General features: G+C 37.2%; 1 protein-coding gene across 1 annotated transcript in view; it reads left to right on the top strand.

Annotated features, from left to right (window-relative positions):
• STAM (signal transducing adaptor molecule) overlaps window positions 1–9,575 on the top strand; it is a 33,686-nt gene extending 24,111 nt beyond the window's left edge. Inside the window, exons 11-14 of the mRNA XM_085050594.1 lie at window positions 2,201–2,255; window positions 2,592–2,745; window positions 3,270–3,445; window positions 4,617–9,575. Of these exons, the coding sequence (XP_084906720.1) occupies window positions 2,201–2,255; window positions 2,592–2,745; window positions 3,270–3,445; window positions 4,617–4,866 (635 nt within the window). The 3' untranslated portion in view covers window positions 4,867–9,575. The remainder of the gene's footprint in view (window positions 1–2,200; window positions 2,256–2,591; window positions 2,746–3,269; window positions 3,446–4,616) is intronic.
• The last annotated feature ends 9,632 nt before the right edge of the window (window positions 9,576–19,207 follow it).

Below are 19,207 nucleotides of genomic sequence, written 5' to 3'. Positions count from 1 at the left end.
TACTTTTCTCTAAAGAAAACTGTTTCCTATATTATTTTCCTTTTCAAGACACATAAATAGTTAATTCAGTCATATTCATCTATTATTTTTTTCCTTCATAGAGTAGCGCAGCATGAGTGGCGAAAGGAGTGTAAGGAAGATTCCATGAGAGGAAGCAGAAATACTACTAAGGTTTAGAATAGACCTGTGGGTGTCCCACATGCTTTTCACTTGCATGTGTTTCTGTAGGAGTTGCATATTAACAAATACCTTGTAGAGTACTACAAATTATCTTTCCCTTTTAGAGTCAAATTGTTCAGACTCCCTGTTCATAGAGGCATTATAGATCACTTTACCTAGGTTGACAGATTTTTTTGAATGGAATTTGAAAAAGGAAGAAAGGAAACTTCCCAATTATGAGACAGAATGTAGGCTTAAACTGACAATTCAGATGGTACCAGACTTTTTAAAGAAAATGGCAGTTTCTACATCTATCTAGAAGTTAATAATTAAAAAATGCATAGGTTTATAAACTTTTAGATATCTCCCATCTTTCCATACCCATCTGATTTATCATGCCTGTAAATGAATCCTGTTTTAGGAACTCACATCAATGACATGTCTGCACATATTCTAGTTCCACTGAAACTAAAGAGAGATAAAAAAAACCATGACCGATTTTATTCTTTCAAGTCCCAAATATAGCTGTAGAGGCTGTTGTCTAAGAAGCAGATTGCCTGTATCTGGTCCAGGACAGAGGCAAAGAAATTAAAGGTATGCTTGTCAACCAGCCTACAGATACGGCTTACTTTAGGAGTTGCTTCAAAATTCATTGTGAGATCATTAAAGCAATGCTGAATTTTATATCAAGCCATGGGACTGCTCCTAGAATCTGAAAGCAGTAATGTGGTCAGATGATTGCTCCCCAGCTACCTGCAACAGCACTTGCCAAACATATGACTACATCTAGTTCTACAATGCCAGTTCAAGATTAATTGCTCTGCACTTAAGTAGGCTTTGGTGAGCTACTCTTTTTGGCTTAGGTTCTGAAAATTTTGCCACAGATGTGTTTTGAGTCCTTGGTTCCTACCAGTGGTGGCAGATGCTGATCAACATTTGACAGAAAAACCACTTCATTTTCTTCTGCCATCCACGTGTCCAGTCACAAATGGCTTTGAATTGGGGAGCTCATCCTAACATATTCAGGAGCCCCAGGTTTGTGGTTGGCAGCAGAGCAGTCATCATGTTAACAGATACCTAAGCAATCCTTGTCATGCCTTCTGTCCCACTTCATGCTATGCATAAAAGTAGGCAGAACTTCAACAGGTTTTACATCTTTTCCCACCATTCTGCCATCGTATTATTGATCCCAAGTTCAAAGAAGCAGATGGGTACCTCTCACACAACAACTCTTTCACTTGGAGTTGCCTTCAAGGAACACAATAGTGATGTCCTTTCACACATCATGGCTCAGACATTTTCTAGACGTTATGCATTTCTAATGTCCAGAATTACACTTTCGGCTTCCATGTCTGTTTATTTTACATTGACAAACTCTGCCTTTCTGCTAATTAACCATGGTTTGCTTGGCAGTTAGATGAGCCCCATGTCCTTGTGCTGAAAGGAATCATGGTGTGCATTTTTGTTTATTTTAATGCTTTTCCATTCTGCTTCTGGTGAGCTTTTGTGTTGGCTTTTGCCCATATCAGTGGTTTAAAAAAGTCCCTTCCCCCAAATAGGATTCTAGTGAGAGCAATGTGCTATTAGTGTCTTTGATGTGCAGATGATTGAATCATTGCAACCATTTTACCCCTTCACTGTTTTCATAGATAGTCTTTTTGTAATAAAATTAGATGAGCACATTTTGCAGTGGCAAATTTTCTTCCTTGAAGATCACCTTTCAGATTTGCTTGAACCTTTTAATGCAAAATAGTTTGTTTTATACTTCCTGGATGTGTTTTGTTTCACTTTATTTTTATTTTAAATTATACTTTTAAAATTGTACCACTACTGAAAACTTCAGCTGGGTCTCATTCTTAAATTGTTCATGACACTACCTCTGTTACTAAAACTTTTTTTGACATACAGATTATAGTAATGAACTAAAAAAAAATTGCACTAGCATCTCTTTCTATCTGATTTTTCTATTTTAATTGTTCTCTGACTTTGCAGTATTGAAATGTTTATTTCTCTGATATATTTTAATGTCTTTCTATTCTAGCAATGTGCCACCAGATGGGACCTCTCATAGATGAAAAATTGGAGGATATAGACAGGTAAAAAAAAAGTCATGTGCTTTGACCCAAATTGAAATTTATTCTTAGAAATATCAGAGTTGTTACTTGATAATATCTTCATTTCTGTGAGTACTGGCAAAGAAAATAGGTTTATTTATTAGTAGTTTCTCTGGGAAGAGGTCTGAAGATTTTGTTTTTTTCCCCTTGTCACACAGTATTTTATATTGTTGTACCATTTGACATTCTGGCACTTGTCAGGCATCGCTTTACAGTAAGAATATGTTACTTAACACTCCTCATGAAATGCCTCTGTATTGTCTGTCCTATACTAAAGTTATCTAAATTGTAGAATGAACTGTAAAATGTATTTTTTAGGAAACATTCAGAACTTTCAGAGCTCAATGTTAAAGCAATGGAGGCTCTTTCTTTGTATAACAAATTGATGAATGAAGACCCAATGTATTCCATGTACGCAAAACTACAGAACCAGCAGTATTACATGCAATCATCTGGTGTTTCTGGCTCTCAGGTATGGATGTAACCTTTAATAGCCATAGACCCTTAGCAAGTTCACAGTGACTGAGCAGTGTTTTCTCTCAACACAGTATGTAAAAAAAAAATTAAAATAAAAATACTTGTTTTCAGCTACAAGCTTTAGATCCTCTCCTTTTGTGGGTTCTAATGCTCTTAGTTTTTTTTCTGTTCGGTTCCTTTTGATCAGGGAAAAAGCCCATTGTGGGCTTTAAGATGCACGTAAAATTAGAACATAAAATTGCCAGGGCTTTGCGTGGTGGGTCAAAGAAAATAAACAACCAAAGGAGTACAATTTCTCCCCTGTCTACTCATAGATAAGTTAACATGAAAATGCTGCTTTGAAAGAGTTACCATTTTTAACTTCAGTAGTTGGAATGCTAAATATTCTTCACTGATATATTAAAAAAACAAAACCAAACCCTAAAAATTTGAGACGATGTCTTTAAGTTCTAAAGTCAGATATTAAATAGTAAATTTTCTTGTATTTAATTTCTAATATTGCATTATTTAAATTCCTAGGTTTATCCGGGGCAAACTCAAGGTAATGCATATTTGGTGGCAGGGAGTGCACAGATGGGCCACATTCAAGGTTACAATCTTCCTCCTGAACAGCTCCCTTCGCTCAGCCAAGGCACAGTTACTCCATCTGCCAGCTCAGTACTGCCTGGTCAGCCTGCACAGACGTCTTACACAAAGTAATTTGAAATACTTTTCTATTCAAGTTTAAATCAATTTAAACAGAAAGGAATACAGATAATATTTAAAGGTGAATTTTTTAAATTACAGAAGTATAATTATAAACACAATAGAAAGATACTGTAGTGCAATAGTTTCCAGCATGTTTTTCATTGGTGTCATGTATTTGGTGAAAATTCCTGACAAACTTCCAAGTTTTCTATTGTTTTTATAATTTTATCTGGTTTTTAATTTTCTATATACAAAATATGTAATTCATACAGGTCTATACTTTTAAAATAAAAAAATAGAGAAAATTATACAGACATGATTTAGTAGCAGTAGTATTAACTCTTAATATACTTTTAATGAATAATATTATCCACGACTCTGACTGGCTCAGCATAATTTTTGAGTGTGTACATTCTACACACTCTGAAACTGAGTGTGTATACTCTTTGTCAGATTTCTTACCACTGAAGAACGGGGAGAACTCTGCTCTTTTTGGGAAAGAAATGAGTGGGCTATGGGTATTTACTAAGGCTTATACGGCTTGCCCATATAATGAAGCTACAGGAGGCTTTCTACATTAGGTAGATGGCCAAAGATGCTAAGTTTTGGTTAAGTTACCTGTATTGTAAAAAAAATTGTGGGTTTTTGTTAGTTGGTTTATGTTTTTTTTGTTTGTTTGGGTTTTTTTTGGTTTTTGTTTACTCTCTGCTGAAAGTAATTTTGTTCTAAAAAGTTGGGAGAGACATCCATCTTGAGTCATTAGTTAGTCTTTGTCCCCAGAATTACTTGTTTGGGATAGTAAAGAGGTAAGGATAAAGCGAGTTTCTGCATATTCACCTGACTTGTTTTGCTATTTAAAACAGTTTGTTGGGCTTTGGTTTTTTTCATGAACAGAATGGAAGCTAGATGGCATTCCATATTGCACCTTGAAATAAAACAGTAGTATAGATTCATGGTCTAATTTTAAATGGGAGGTGTCTATTGTATATTTGAATCTGAAGAGTGTGTTTGAGTTTTAATGGGAATACTCATTCGCTACAGTTCAAATATGCAATTTGTCCAGAGTTAGATTTTGTGTGTAAAAATAGAACAACTGAAGAAGCAATGAAGTTTTGCTGTTGGGTTGGTAAGTTGTTTGTTAATTCAACTTTAAATATTTTTTCTCTTTTTTTTTTTCAGTGCAATGGTTGGTTCTGTTGCTGGAAGTACTTATTCTAACCAGGCTTCAGTGTATAGTCCACCCCCTGGTACTGTTGATGTTGCTGCTTATCAGAATGCTGGAACTAATATGTCCCAGGTGCCAAACTATAACTTAGCACCTACAGCTCTGCCACAGACAGCAGGCACTCAGCAAGCACCTCCACAGCAACCACAGCCTCCACCACCTCAACAACCACAGCATAGTTATTCACAGAAGGCTCTGCTATAGGATCCAGGACTTCTGATTCCTAATCGTTAACCTCTGCTAAGGCAGTTGGCGATTCTATGAGTTTCTTCATTTAATCTCTTAAACTTTGTTTATCCTCAGCTTAATAAGAATCTCTCTTGGTGAACAAGTTCAATTTGCACTGACTTTTTAGGATTTTTTGTTTTTAATTTTGCGGAGGAACTGATATATTTAGGAAATTTACTTCCTTTTAAAATGCCTAAAAATTGGTACAAGATTATTTATGTATGGTTAAATTGGCTAGTTTGTGAAAACTCAACCATTGCAAACTGTTGTGGCATATATGTTATGTACATATAGTGTGTGATTGCAGTAGTGCCCATTTCGTATAGCTGTGGTGGTCATGTGAATATATTTAACACAATGGTTAAAAATAATTTGCTTTACTATTTTATTTTAACTATGAACTGACAACCATATTTCATAGTTTTGTCTAGTTTTGAGACAAATGCAATGTCTTTTTCCAATGCAGGAAAAACCAGTAATTCTGCATATCATGGTTACAATTACAAGCTAAGGTCTATATATGAATTTACAAACTTAATCTAAGTTTCACTACTTCTTGAATTGAACACAAGTGTATCATGACTATTAGATAGCTTATCTACCAAAGTAAACTTGTTAACTAGTAAATGATTCGGGGGGGATAACAGCAAATTATGATTCTGCTTTGGACATAATTAATAACTTAAAACTACTATTCAGAGGCTGCTAAACATATCATGGGACCATGAAACAGATCAGTATCTTGCATTTTATCATGAGAAGCATGTAATTTGTTTTTCTGAGTTGCTTTTTAAAATGAGAACCAGAACTGTATTCTGTGAGTGTTGGTAGAGATTACACCAAAGAAAGACAGAGGAATTGAGCTGAAAAAGAAACAATGGAGTTTTAAACTGGAACACACAACATGAATTACACTATTTTATTCAAGTCTTCTTAATTAGAACATGGAGAATTATGGACATCTAAATCACTTTGCTGAACAAACCTTCAGGGCTTCGTTTTATCTCTTGTGGCCTTGCTTAGCAATTTTTTCTGTTTACTGTTCTAACACAAACACTTCTGCCTTAAATGTCTGTTTCAATTTCCAGTTGTACCATTTGAGTTTGTTAGCCCTTCTATAGTTTGAATAGTTTATGAGGCATCTCATTTTAGCCCACTTTTAGGTTACTTTAAGTTCTCTTCTGCAGCAGCATGCATTAGCCTGTTTTAAACCCTTGTGTCACTCAGTAACTTAGCCAGATGGTTTCATAAATCATGTTATTTTCCTTCTGTGGATGAGGTGCTGGAAAAGAAACATGGTAATGGAAGGCAGCATTTCAGGTGTGCTTGAGCAGAGTTTCTTGTACAAAGACTGTTGTTACTTTGCATTTGAATTTCATCTAGTAATGCATTCTGGCTTCATCTTTTCCAGTGACTCTTAATTCCACTAAGCAATACTAGATGGCTTCAACATCAGATCTGTTTGCAGTCTTGTGTGTATGTCAGAAGCTGTTTGTTTTGTGTACTATATTTTAGTGTGATGCTTCTGGAATTAAATGTTGCAATTGTACATTATACTATAAAATGAGCTCTGTTATCCCATATACTCCTGCATCTGTTCAGTTACCTACATGCCTTTGTTTCACGAGTTTAATTGACATCAGTTTTTTTCCAGATACTTTCAGATGACTACTTTGCATAACTTCTGACTGGGGTGGTTACAAAACATGCCCATGGCTGATCTATTCCAGTTGGGGATGTTCTAGCCAGCTGGTTGATCTAATGCTAGTATTTTTCTTATTTGTTTTCTCTAAAATTTTTGAGCATCCTCGCAAACTGTCATTAATTATTTCAGTTCTTGGTGTCATCACAAAAGCCTGTGAAATTTGAAAGGAAATGCTAAAAAAAAAAAAAATCCAGCATACTGTGTCATAGATAACTTTTTATGGATTGAAGAAGTGATGTCTTTAGAAAGGACTTGTAGTCAAATTTAGGTAGTGTTCTCTGTATGCATTTGGTACCTTATTCCAAAATCAGATATACAATGTGTATAGAAATGTATAATTTATACACAAAAGTGAAAATAATTTTTTATTCCGTAGTTCTTAGTCCCTGTTTCAAGGAGAAGCTTGAAGTATCAAGATAGTCTTTATGATATTGACTATTGTATTCTTAGGTTTTCACATGTTGTATCACATGTTCCCTAATAAGGGCCTGTGGAACTTCTGTACAGAAATGACTCAGAAAAATTACATTTTGTTAATAAGTTGTCATTGTTTTTAAATTTTTTAAAGTCTTTCCTGGATATACACAAATGCTAGTTCCTGGTTTCTCATTTGAACACTGAAACGTTATGTGTATTGTAATTTTTCTGCTCTCCAACTTGCTTATTTTGGCCATTCATCTGTTTTTATAAAAATTAAAATAACTGTTCATTTATGTTCATCATGACCAAAAAAACCACTTGCTAAAATTCAATGCCCCTCTAAATTCCATATAATGAAAGTTGTGAAAAAAGATGGACAATTTATATTTTCCTTCATACCTTTATTAAAGTCACTGCTCTAAGATATCCCCTGTACCAGACTGGGAATTGTAGTTGACATTGAATCAGAGTTCATTGTCTATAACTGGTGGAGTAAGTCGCTGTATTTTTTGGTTCTGAGTCTTAATATTTCTGTTGCAACCTACGTTGTCCTTTTCACATGCAATTTTCAGATTAAGTTGAATCTGGAGCTGCATTACTTCATGTTGGTTTCTCTTACCAGAAAATGTCTTCCTGCTTGGTTGTACCCTATGTGTTTGATCCTCTGAAGTGATGCCTTCTCCTGCTTTGTTAGATGCTGTCATTGCATGAATTCCTTCAGTCATCCTCTCGTATCTGCAAGTTAGAAATTATACTTCAGTTCACCTTATCTCTGCTGGTTTGGAATCATGAACCTGGAGATGCCATTGCTGGTGCTTCTCTGCCATGATTTATTCCTAGATTTCATGTTTATGCGTTGTTTTGACCAAGTTCAGTTATGTTCTACCTTACTATGGGATTGAACATTGAAATGTCAGTGAACAGGGGAAAGTACATGTACAGCTACTGTGTGGAAAAGCTTTTTAGCAATTAAATAAAATGTCAAAATGTAAACTATTTGAAAGTTAAGAATCCTTGGAAATGTTATTCATGTTCCAATAGAAGACCTAATTTTTGAATGTCTTGTTTCCTTACATGTAAATTGTCAAATTAAGACTAAAATCTGTTTGAGATACTTTGTATAAACCTTTTTTCATTAACCCTTTCATTAAGGAATACAAAAATGCTAATTAATTTCAGAAGGGGTATTTCAGTGGCTTGGTTAGCATGAACTGGAGCAAACTCTGGAAAGTGCCTTCTATGCATTTCCCTTCTATAAGTAAAATTTTTTTGGCCATGTGTATCATCTCAGTTTATGTGGGCATAACAAAGCTGTCAAGATTGACTGTAAAATATCCCAGGAAAAATACTGGGGCAGTATGTTAAAATTTTCTGTCCTGATGTCATGGCAGTGTGTTCCAGAGTGTGCAGCTGCAGGAACAGTCACAACATATTTGCCCACCTCTGTTTAGTAACTGGTGCTGTGTAGATGTGTCTGTAATGTCAATGGCCAAAGCACATGGAGACAGGAGTAAAAAGGAGCGAAATATAAGAATTCCTGCATGCTTCTCAACAGGTGGGGAGTAGCATACTGCTCTCTTGGTACAGTTACTGTTCATGAATTTTGAGGCTGGGGGGAACTGAAATGAATTTGAGCTTCAGAAAATTCTGCCAGATTGGAAATTGTTAGATGTAACAAAGGAGATTTGCTTTTAATACTATGTACATACTTTGCTGATTGACTCTAGGCTGCTACTATAGTTCTCTGATTTCGTCTAGATGGCAGGAACATCAGATTTTCACTGGAGAACTGCTTAATACCTCATTCTCTAATTTTTTAGTATTGTCTCTAATGTCACCTACTTTATTTTTCACTCATATTTCAAAGATACCTGTGCAGTCTTTATATACAAAGGTCTTACCTTATTCTTTCTCTGCTGGGGTTCATAGACAGAAAAAAGACATCTCTAGTTAGAGCAGCTACACTGGCACTTTGAGTTACACAACTGCACCTTCCTTTGGAGAACATGTATGTATCTGTTTTGAAGAATAGGGGAGCATAATTTTTCCAGTAAAACCTGGATATTTTTAAAGAAAAAGGGTAGAATAAAAGTTACAAAAAACCTACATTACCAACAGCAGGCAGAATAATTTTTTACTCTGTTACTTGATCTTAGTAAAGCTGATCAGCTCCACACTACAGCTACTCCTTTCTCATTTTCAGCTGCAATGAAGAATATTGACCTAAATACATACACTGTCCACACTATATGAAAACATGGAGAAGGCCTTGACATTTGAACTTTTTGCTTCAATATGTAAAAAACACTATGTACATTTTTGAAGCCTGGTTTCTTAAATTGGGATGGTTGTGTTTAAAAACATTCCATTTGCTACTATGTAAATTACAGATCTAAAGTTCTCTTTTCATGCTGCTACCTTGGCAAAAAGGTGGTAGGAATTTTTGTTCTATCCTGCATGTTCTTCTGGAATCCAAATAATTTTTGTCTTTGTCATGAAAAAGAAAAATCTGCTGCAGTCTGCTTTGGTTTTAATAAAGTGTAAACAGTAGCAAAGTGCATTTTTGTTTGGCTTTGTTTGTTTTGATGCTCCCTTTGATGTTGGCATATGTATATATTTAGATATACTGCACTGTTGTACAAGAATTGTTTTAGTAAATAACACTATTTGTAAAAACTGTTAATTGTTTTTGGTATGAATGCAAAATATTAAAGTTGGGAGTATTTAGTTCATTATATTGCAAAGTCAATTTATAATTTTTATGGAAGAACAATCTGAAAAAGACTTCTCTTTCTGGAAGGACTTAGAGATAAAATAAGCAAGGTCTGTTAGACGTATTTAACTCAAATTTTCGCATTTCAGATGAGGTGGAGGTGAGGTTTTGGTTGTTCTGGTTGGGGGGGATTTGTTCTGTTGTGGAACAACGAGGGGTTAATTTTGTTAAGAATAATAATCAGTTCTGCATCAGATCAGTAGGTGCAGCACAAGCCTAAAGAGACTGTACTTCATTTGAGAAAGTTGGTAAGCAATGATCTTTGTCTTTAAGGAATTGAGAAAGGTGGAGAGATTGAAAGAGAAAAAACAAGTGAGAGCTTCAGGTCAATGATGCAATTCGGAGAGACAAGGAAGAATACTTTGTTCGAATAAATGAATCTTTAATAATAAAGCTTTGTTTCTAGGAGGATACACATGCTTTGTGTAGGGAGGATTCATCCACAGAAACCTTCAATTTCTGTAAACCAAGCAGTATCTTAAGTCTGTGTCAAAAGTAACCTCTCTTATGTTACAGAAGATGTAAAGTAAACCAGGGCTGTGAGTGGAATCAGAGTTATGGCATGTTCGGTAATGTCAAGAGATTTACAGAAGTTTTCTGCTTTGGGTGCAGTAGTTAAATACCTCACCCAGGAGAATTTTCAAAACAAACAAAATTTAAGGATGAATAAGGCAAGCCTTTTTGGAGCATGTTCTGACTCCAATGGCACGCAATATCTTGAGCACTTAATGTTCACCTTTGGTTGCTTACATTTGCACTGATTAGTTGTAGCGAGAATCAGGTTTTAAGATTTATGAAGCTCTTCAGCTTTCTTTCCCCCCTATACCTATGTTTGCTTTTTTCCACTTGGGTCTCAGCTTTAAGAGTATAAAAGAAGCACGGGATGTACATGTGGAGCGTGGTTTACTATATCCTGCTTCTCTGTCTGTGTGACATTTGCTGATTTGGTTTCCTGTGAAAACTGATGGATCAGCTCACTTCTGGTCATAGATAATAGGCAGGAAGAGCTGCTAGGACTTCTAAGAAGAATAGTCCATTAAAATCCTGCATGCAGAACAGAGCTGAAATGAGTATTTTTATTTTAGGAAGAAAAAGCAAATGTCATGTTTTGATACTGCAGAAGGAAGCTGTTCTCAGAAAATACAGATATTTTGAGTTGTTCATGATTTCAAACCCATTATTCTACAGAAAGCTTAGATAAGGTGACAATGTCAGAATGAAACACAGAGGGGACAAAGCTGTTGTCTCGTTGCTGTCTGGGTTGCTTGGCAGGCTGCCACAGAGGGGCTGCCTGAGCAGCTACACACTGTGCTGGGGGAAATAAATGGCACAGTTACTGCCATACCTTCAGAAACAGACACTAAGGTTCTCTACTGAACTGAATGCTGCAGATACCTAATTTCTGGAGTTGCTAGTGGAGGTAACCTAACTTGGGTTTAAATCCAGATAGCATAGTTAGCTTCTAGTCAGAGAAAAATCAGTCTGTTTTATCTGAGGACTCTGACAGTGCTTGAAATGCCTGAAGTATTTTGAAATATGTAGAAGTTTCGTATAGGAAGTGGTGGGAATGGAAAATTGTAGAAAAGATATTGCTCCTGACAAAATAAGTCTCTAAAAAGTCAACAACCTAACCTATCACCTAACCTATCACAAAATAATTTTTAACCTATCAGAGTAATTATTCCCATTTGATTATTAATTTTATATTACTGCCATTTAATCAGTCTTGCAACTTCACATTCAGGATTAAATTAACAGCTAGGTTTCATATTTTCAAAGTTAATATTATACCTAATTCCCACTGAAATGAGGCGTCAAAATAATTCAGCCACAACTATGGGTGATTTCTCACTATTACCCAAGGCACCAGGAAAGGCAAATAACTAATTCCAAATTCTGTCTGGTTTGGGATTATAATGCCTTTCTTCTGGGTATTTTTTATCTTTTACAGGACATTCTTCCCCAGGTGTGTTTTGAGGTTTTTATTTGTTCAGGTTTTGGGTTGGTTTTATTTTTTTTACTTTTACTTCCATAAGAAATGTTCACCTGTGGAAATACCAAAAAAAGTTGGAGTCCAGGTCACCCATAGACAACTTAAGCCTGTATGAAGACAGGAGATGAAGCTCTCCTGGTAATGGGACTGCTGCGCTTTGCTCAGGGAGGAGGTATAGGACTATTTTGTCAGAGAGATGGGGAGAGTGTATGAGGCTCCTCAGCCCTGTAGTGCTGTCAATATCCACATGTGTGAGGGCTTATCCCCACCGCTGGTGCAAAAAGGGGATATAATAATGACTGAAAATACTGCGGAAATACTGTGCCCTGAATTGTTTTATTGGACAGGACATTCTTCAAACAGGACCCAGGTGCTGCTGCCTTCTGCTTTGGTCTTTGGTGTGGTTTTCAGACCCACCTAGCTCCCTGCTCTTCTGAGGAAAGCTTTCAGGATTGTACTTAATTGTTCCACCTGCAAACAAGTTTTGTCATGATGTAACTGTCTCACCTAGGAGTGGTCATTGTCTCGCAAGTACTGGTAGACCTGCCCAGGACACTACCTCAGCATGTCTTAAACAGGAGAAATGAGGCACATGGTGACTGTGCCACACACCATGAACATGGGAAAAATGGAATCTAAGTCCCTTACTCAGGTGCTTCTAGCCTGAGTCATTTCAGCTCTGGTTCACCCAGCACTTTTCAGGTGGCAGGTTCTTTGGGGTGGTATGGTGCTCTTCGTGTGTTTAACATGTTGCTACATTTTTATTAACTTTGGAGCTCTTGCCAAACTTCTCAAAATTCAAGGTAAGAGTGTTGAATTTCCCAGAAATTATTATCTACAGACCTGGACTCACTCCTTCTATGTTATCAACACCTCCTAGGAGGAAGAGAGCAATTTAAACTTCTGTTTTGTCTTTATCTTTGTCCCACTAAGGCCTCGTGCAGGAGACACTGCATCGAGAGGAGGTAGTAAGCTCTTTATCTCTTGGAGCCACACTGCTCTGCAGATCAGTTACAGATGAGCAGATGGAGGAAAAAGTGAAAAGGCTCATTAGTGCAGCTCCAGCTGGCTCCTGAGATCCAGGGAAGAATTAAGCCCCAAAGTGTGCTTTACCAGTCCCAGCTTCATGTTTCAGCATGTCCCTTCTCACAGCAGCACTCAGCAACACCCCAGCCGCTGCTCACCCCCAGCAGGTCTGCTCCCTCTGTCAGAGCTGCTCCCACACACCAGGCAGTACCAGCCTCCCTCCTTCTACCCCTTTCTGACAGGTCACTCTGCTTCACACCCCTCCCCTTAGATTACAATCTACAAATTTGTTAAATGGCCTTTTTTCTCTAGAACTAGTTGGAGGGGAGAACAGTTTTGAGGTTGTCTAACCTACTTTTTTTCTCATCAATTTCATTATATTGAGTACTCAATATACTAGTCACCCTATTTGCTTCTCTAGTAAGTTGAGGGGGGTAGTAACTATGTCATTTTAAGGATGAGTGAAACATGGGATCACGAGGTTGGGTGCCTGGAACTGGCTTTATGGACAGCTGTGGGTGTTCATGGGGGCTGGAAATGCTCCTGGGTGACACTGCAGTGACAGGACTCGTGCTGCAGGTATGCAATGCCCTGTGGGAAGCATCCCTTGCTCCACATGTGCCCAGACCTGGTGCAGCCTGCTGTGGTCCAAGGAGTCACCACGGCTTGTGAAGGCAGCATGACAACTGCTCTTCAAACAAACTCGATGAGCTGTATCTGAATGCATAAACGATTTTGAACTAAATAAAATGACACTATTTGGTGACTAAACAATGTCAAATAAAAACATCACTGTCAGTCTTGGTCACAGGAGAGACAAACCCAGCACGTTTATGAGCAAGACAGAAGGTGAGGTGTAGTGGGACAGGGACCATCTCACAGTGCTGGAGCTGGCCTACAGGGAAGCCACTGTGTGGGATGCTCAGTCTGTTCTGACACAGACAGCACTGAGGCGTGGAAATTCTATTCTGTTCCACAGGAAACATTGCCAAAGTAAAAAACCTGTTGCTGAAATTAGAATGGAATGTAAACAAGTTCTGTGAAATAAAATTTAATTTGCCCCGCTACTATGCTGAAACTTCAATAAACTGTACTTTGTGACTGTTTAGTTTACGTAATACTTTATAATATTTCAGTCTTTAGTGAGTTAATTTTCTGAAGAAAATGTTCTTTTTAATTCTGCAAAAAAAATGCTGACAGCATGGGTTTAAAGAATTCTTGAATCAGATAGAAGGTTTGAATGTTAAATCATATATGAAACTGCAATTCTCAGTGCCTTTACTGAAATTAGGTATATTTCCATTCAAAAATGTAATATTCTCCCCATGGAGAAACCTTACTGTGGGTAACATTTTATAAATTTGGGGCTAGCAGTAATCTCTAAAAATAATCTGACATTAGGGATAGTATAATCTATTTTAAAAATATATGCTTTTTTTTCAACTTATATTATTGTTTAATTCCATAGTTCTTTGGGAAATTGCACTGGAATCTATTTCCTTTCTCTTACTTCACTTGTGTGATGTTTTGCTGCTGTAACCATCATGAATGAATATTCATAATGGCATAGACTTACTGGCATACTGATCCTTGTTGTAGACTTTTATTTATGGTACAGGGTATTGAAACATCCCTCAACTACAGCTTAACAGAAGAGTTGCCAAAAGAATGATTTAAAGATTTCTCAGTAATACTTACAGGGATGCCATAGCAGTCCTATTCTAGTGAGACAGGATCAAATCTGTGGTTAAGGAGTGTGGTTTACCATTTCATACAAAATTTGATAATTTGAAGTAAAGTTTAAAAAACCCAAGCAAACAAACCCCTAAATAATACTAATTTCTGTAAACAAAGCCAACCCAGACTTTCTACCTGACAGTTACCTGTTGATCCCTTAACCTCCTCCTTGGATATTTCTTCTTAAATGCTTTCTCCTACTGATTAATTTCTGCTGTAAAGGAGGATAATTCTTGAAGGACCTCTGTGCTCATGTCATGGCTATATTTAGAGTTGATTATGAAAATGGATATGAAGACTTTTGTTTTTGAATTAAACTGGATTTTCTTCGGTGCTTGTACTGTGATATGGTAAATAGAAAATACAAATCAGCTCTGTACCATTTATATTTTTTCCTATAATGTATCTTTTCCCGTTCATTTCTAAAAATAACTATTTCTTTTCATCCTTTATTAAACACTGTTTCATATGTTTACTGCCACACTTCTCCTACATCGCCTTTTAACCATGATAAATAACTGGAAATTAACATACAGCTGAAGGGTAGTAACTGTTATAAGTAGGTTATGGCATTATATTAATTACAAGTGTGTCCTGCTCTACTCCCACTGTGTTCCAAATTTTAGATATTGGAAATTTTTATTTCACTGGAAGAGTAGTTAGGCATTGGTGTAAATTGGCCAGGGAGGTGATGGAGTCACTGTCTCTGGGAGAGTTCAGGAGATGTCTGGATGTTTGGGATATGGCTTAGGGGAGATTATAATGATGTTACTTTGATGGTTGGACTTGGTGATCTTGAAGGTCTCTTCCAGCCTTGATTTTGTGTGATTATTCTGCATGGAGAAATATTCAAGGCCACTGCTGTACTCATGAATTTATGACCAGGATTAAAGATATGTATTAATTTTGTTAAGAGAAGTAGTCTTATCAAAAGGCTTATTGTGCCTAGATAAATAAGAAATGGCAGTCCAGTAATTGTGTCTTGTGTAGATAACAGAGCCATAGGTCCTGCTGCTCTGGGTGTGTACAGCTCTTGGCCATGTAGAACAATGTAATTAATGCAAAATTCCCACAGTGTTAGTTGGGAGTTATTTGTTACTACACAATGAGAAAGAAAGTGGAATAAACTGTGAAGATCAACCAATGCTTCTCCAGCAGCATTCCCTTTCTGCCTTCTTGCTGCAGGGGATTTGTACCATGGATTTAATGTAATTTAAAAAAAGGTATTTTTGAAAAAGAAAGACATGTAGGACTTCCCAATGAAGTCTGGAGGTATTGTCTTGAGAGAAAAAACTGTCATTCTGATTTAATATTTGTTCTATTGTACTACTTAGCACAATGCTGCAGGTATCCTGTTCAGGAATGCAGGCCCAGGCTCAAGTTAGGTAAGACCAACATAAGAGTATGACATCTAAATTGTTCCTCTATTTATTGTTCCTCCTTTGCTCCATCTGCTGACAAAGGGAGGTTAGGATAACTTCTGCTGTTTTAGCACATGTGTAAGGGATGAATACATTTGAGTATTTAGAGGAGTTTTTCTTTTGGTGGGATTTAAAGTAATTACAGAGCAATGAATTTAATCTCTTGGCAGTGCACTACTGCATTATTTTCCTTTTTTTTCCTATTAGTGGTCACAATTTGTTGTTGAGATAATGGTGTTTTAAAACCAGTGCTGAACTGGATCCTACTTACGCGTTGTTTTGTTCACTGGTTCTATCAGCTGTGTTGTGTGCTTGCAGAAGTCAACAAGATGACCTTAAGCCTTGCAAAGCAAGAGATGAGATGAAAAGGTGCTGAAATTTTTCATAACTCATCTTTCTACCAGCACCTGTATGGAGGAAATGTGTCTGATTAAGCTTTAGCTACATTTGAAATCATCTGCAGTGAATGTTGATCCACACCCAACATTCCCAGGTTTGTGTCCTGGCTCTTTTAGTTCATACACAACAGTGCTATAATTTTCCCTAAACTTGATAGATACATTTAGTTGGACTGTCATTGAAAATTCTTTGAGAAAGTTTGAGATTTCTGTCCATTTTCTGTGATTTTCGTCTTAGCTTTCAACTCCTTTTAACCCGGCAATATTCTGGTTTAAATGAAGATGAATTCCCTGACACCTATATACTAATTACAATGTATAGAATAGTAAAGTTCTTGAAATTTTCTTAATAAATAATGTTTTAGTCTGTGTCTCTCGTAGTTTAACCCCAGCTGGCAGCTCAACCCCACACAGCTGCTTGCTCACTCCCCTGCAGCAGGATGGTGGAGAGAACAGAAGGGTGAAAGTGAGAAAACTCGTGGGCTGGGATAAAGACATTTTAATAGGGAAAGCAAAAAGCTGCACGCACAAAACAAAAAAGGGAATTCTTTCTCTATGTTCCAGCAGCAGACAGGTGTTCAGCTACTTCCTAAGGAAATCAGGGCCTTGGGAAGACAGACACCATCACTCTGAATGTCCCCTCTCCTTCTCCTTCCCCCAGCTTTTATGGCTGAGTGTGACATCATAGAGTGTGGAATATCCCTTTGGTCCATTGGGATCACCTGTCCTGGCTGTGTCCCCTCCCACCCTAGCCTGCTCACTGATAGGGCAGCATGAGAAGCAGAAAAGGCCTCGAGGCTGTGCAAAAATGGCTCAGTAATAATTAAAACAACCCTGTTTTATCAACACTGTTTTGGTCAGAAATCCAAAACATACCCCTAGTTGAGCTGCTATAGAGAAAATTAACTCCATGCCAGTCAAAACCAGTACTGTGTCTAACTTAATTATTTCTTTTTAACAGTACAGTCTTCCAGAAAGCTCTCTCTCCAAAATAATTCAGTAGTGTGAGAATGTTATTTAAGTACTCTAGGGTGACTAATGAAATACAGAAATGGTTTTAGGCTTCCATTGCAGGTAACACACTACAGCACTCACGCAAATATTAGTAATGTGTAGATAACTATTGAATACCATCTGAGAGATACAGGTTCCCACATGAAACATCAAAAAACATCCTGGATGCAAATGTAAAAGCATGGATAGTAATCCACTTGTTTTATTTCCACACATAAAATACAGGCATATTATGTTTCAGGTCTGCATATGATTTCATTTAGGGCTGAACTTTCCATTTTCCAGTCTGCTATAAAAGTCAAGTACCACTGTGGCTTCAGGATTTCAATGTATTTTGCCAGGAAGAATGACCAGTTACAAATACTGGAAGCACCAGAAGAAGGGAGGGTCTGACCTGCCTCAGAGGAATTCAGGCCTTTCTGTTCTGTGTAAATGTCATCTGGCTTCCTACCCACGGGAGAGATGAAAACATATGTCTATCTAGGACATGCACCCTGTCATTAGTTATTTAGCAGATTGAGCTTCTGGTAACTTTTTGCCTACAAATCACTACAGCCTTAGACTTTGCTGAATCCTTTTGTCTCAAAAGAGAGAAAATCTTTCCCTTTGACTATATCAGATCAGAATATATGATTCATGTATTCGCATGATGATTCCCAAAGAGGAAGCCAGATCCAGATATAATTACTGACGAGTGTGCTGCAGATGAGGCATGGAGGATACATGAATAATCTCATCAAGACCTGCACTGCTCCAGACAGGGGGTATGGACATTATATATACACACATAGACATATATATGTGTCACATATGCCTATGTCAAAATGGCTTTGAACTGGTAGTATCTCCCATATCTCCAATGAGTATAATGGACAATGAGAAAAAGGCAGTTTTCAGATCAGGAAGGGAGGCTGGAATATTTCTCTTAGAAGTAGCTCTTCTGAAGTCTCATTCTGGTTGGAAGAGACCTTGGGAATACATCTAGTCTGACCTCCTCTCTAAAAAAGGTCTGACTTGGATCAGGTTGCTCAGCTCCTTGTCCAGTTCAGTTTTGAGAAACTCCAAGAACAGCCTAATACAGTTTCCTCTGTCACTTCAGAGTATATAGCTCATTCCTGGTACAGCCACTGACAGCCAAAGAGGTATCACCACTCATCTACTTAAGTCCCTTTTTCATCTCATTTGTATGACACACATATTCACTTACGTTACATAGAACCTTTGCTGCATGTAACCATCACATAAGCATGTAAAGACTTTGGTGGCAGTTTTATTTTCCTGCATTGAGACTGAACTTCACACAGTGTCTCCCTTCTCTGTTTATCTTGTGCCAAAAGAATACCACAAATACCCAAACTTTCAGTGATAATCTTAGAAATAAAAGTATTCTCTTAGGGCAGCAGCATTGTTCTCAGTCTTTCAACTTGCTCCTTTTAGCACTAGAGGTTTTCCTGGGCTTTTGGATTTTGTAAATAGTTAGGGAAAAAAAATAATTATCTGCCATACACTACAGCAAGAGATTAAGTTTCCTACATGACAATTCATCAACACAACAATACAGAACATTGCTGATTATTGCTGAAATACTTCCCACCTCCTGTCCCTGGGCCAGGCTGTTCCTGACCTTTATGTGGTTCTACAGATGTTGGGAGAAATTATGAACCACTTCCTCTTTACTCCCTTCGCATAGCCCCCAAGAGGACCCAGTGCAGACGAAGTGCCAGGCTGGAATCAGTGACTTAAATGAGTTTGGTTTTCATCTTGATTGTTTCTTCTCCTCTTATAATAGTGTCAAAGTACCTTCTTACTCTCCTCCACTGCTTTCCATAC

Source organism: Lichenostomus cassidix, chromosome 2 (genome assembly GCF_008360975.1).
Source record: "Lichenostomus cassidix isolate B80296 chromosome 2, HeHo_3.0, whole genome shotgun sequence".
NCBI classification, from domain to species: Eukaryota; Metazoa; Chordata; class Aves; order Passeriformes; family Meliphagidae; genus Lichenostomus; species Lichenostomus cassidix.
The sequence above is the reverse complement of the archived record's forward strand: the minus strand, read 5'-3'. Positions and strand labels throughout refer to the sequence as shown.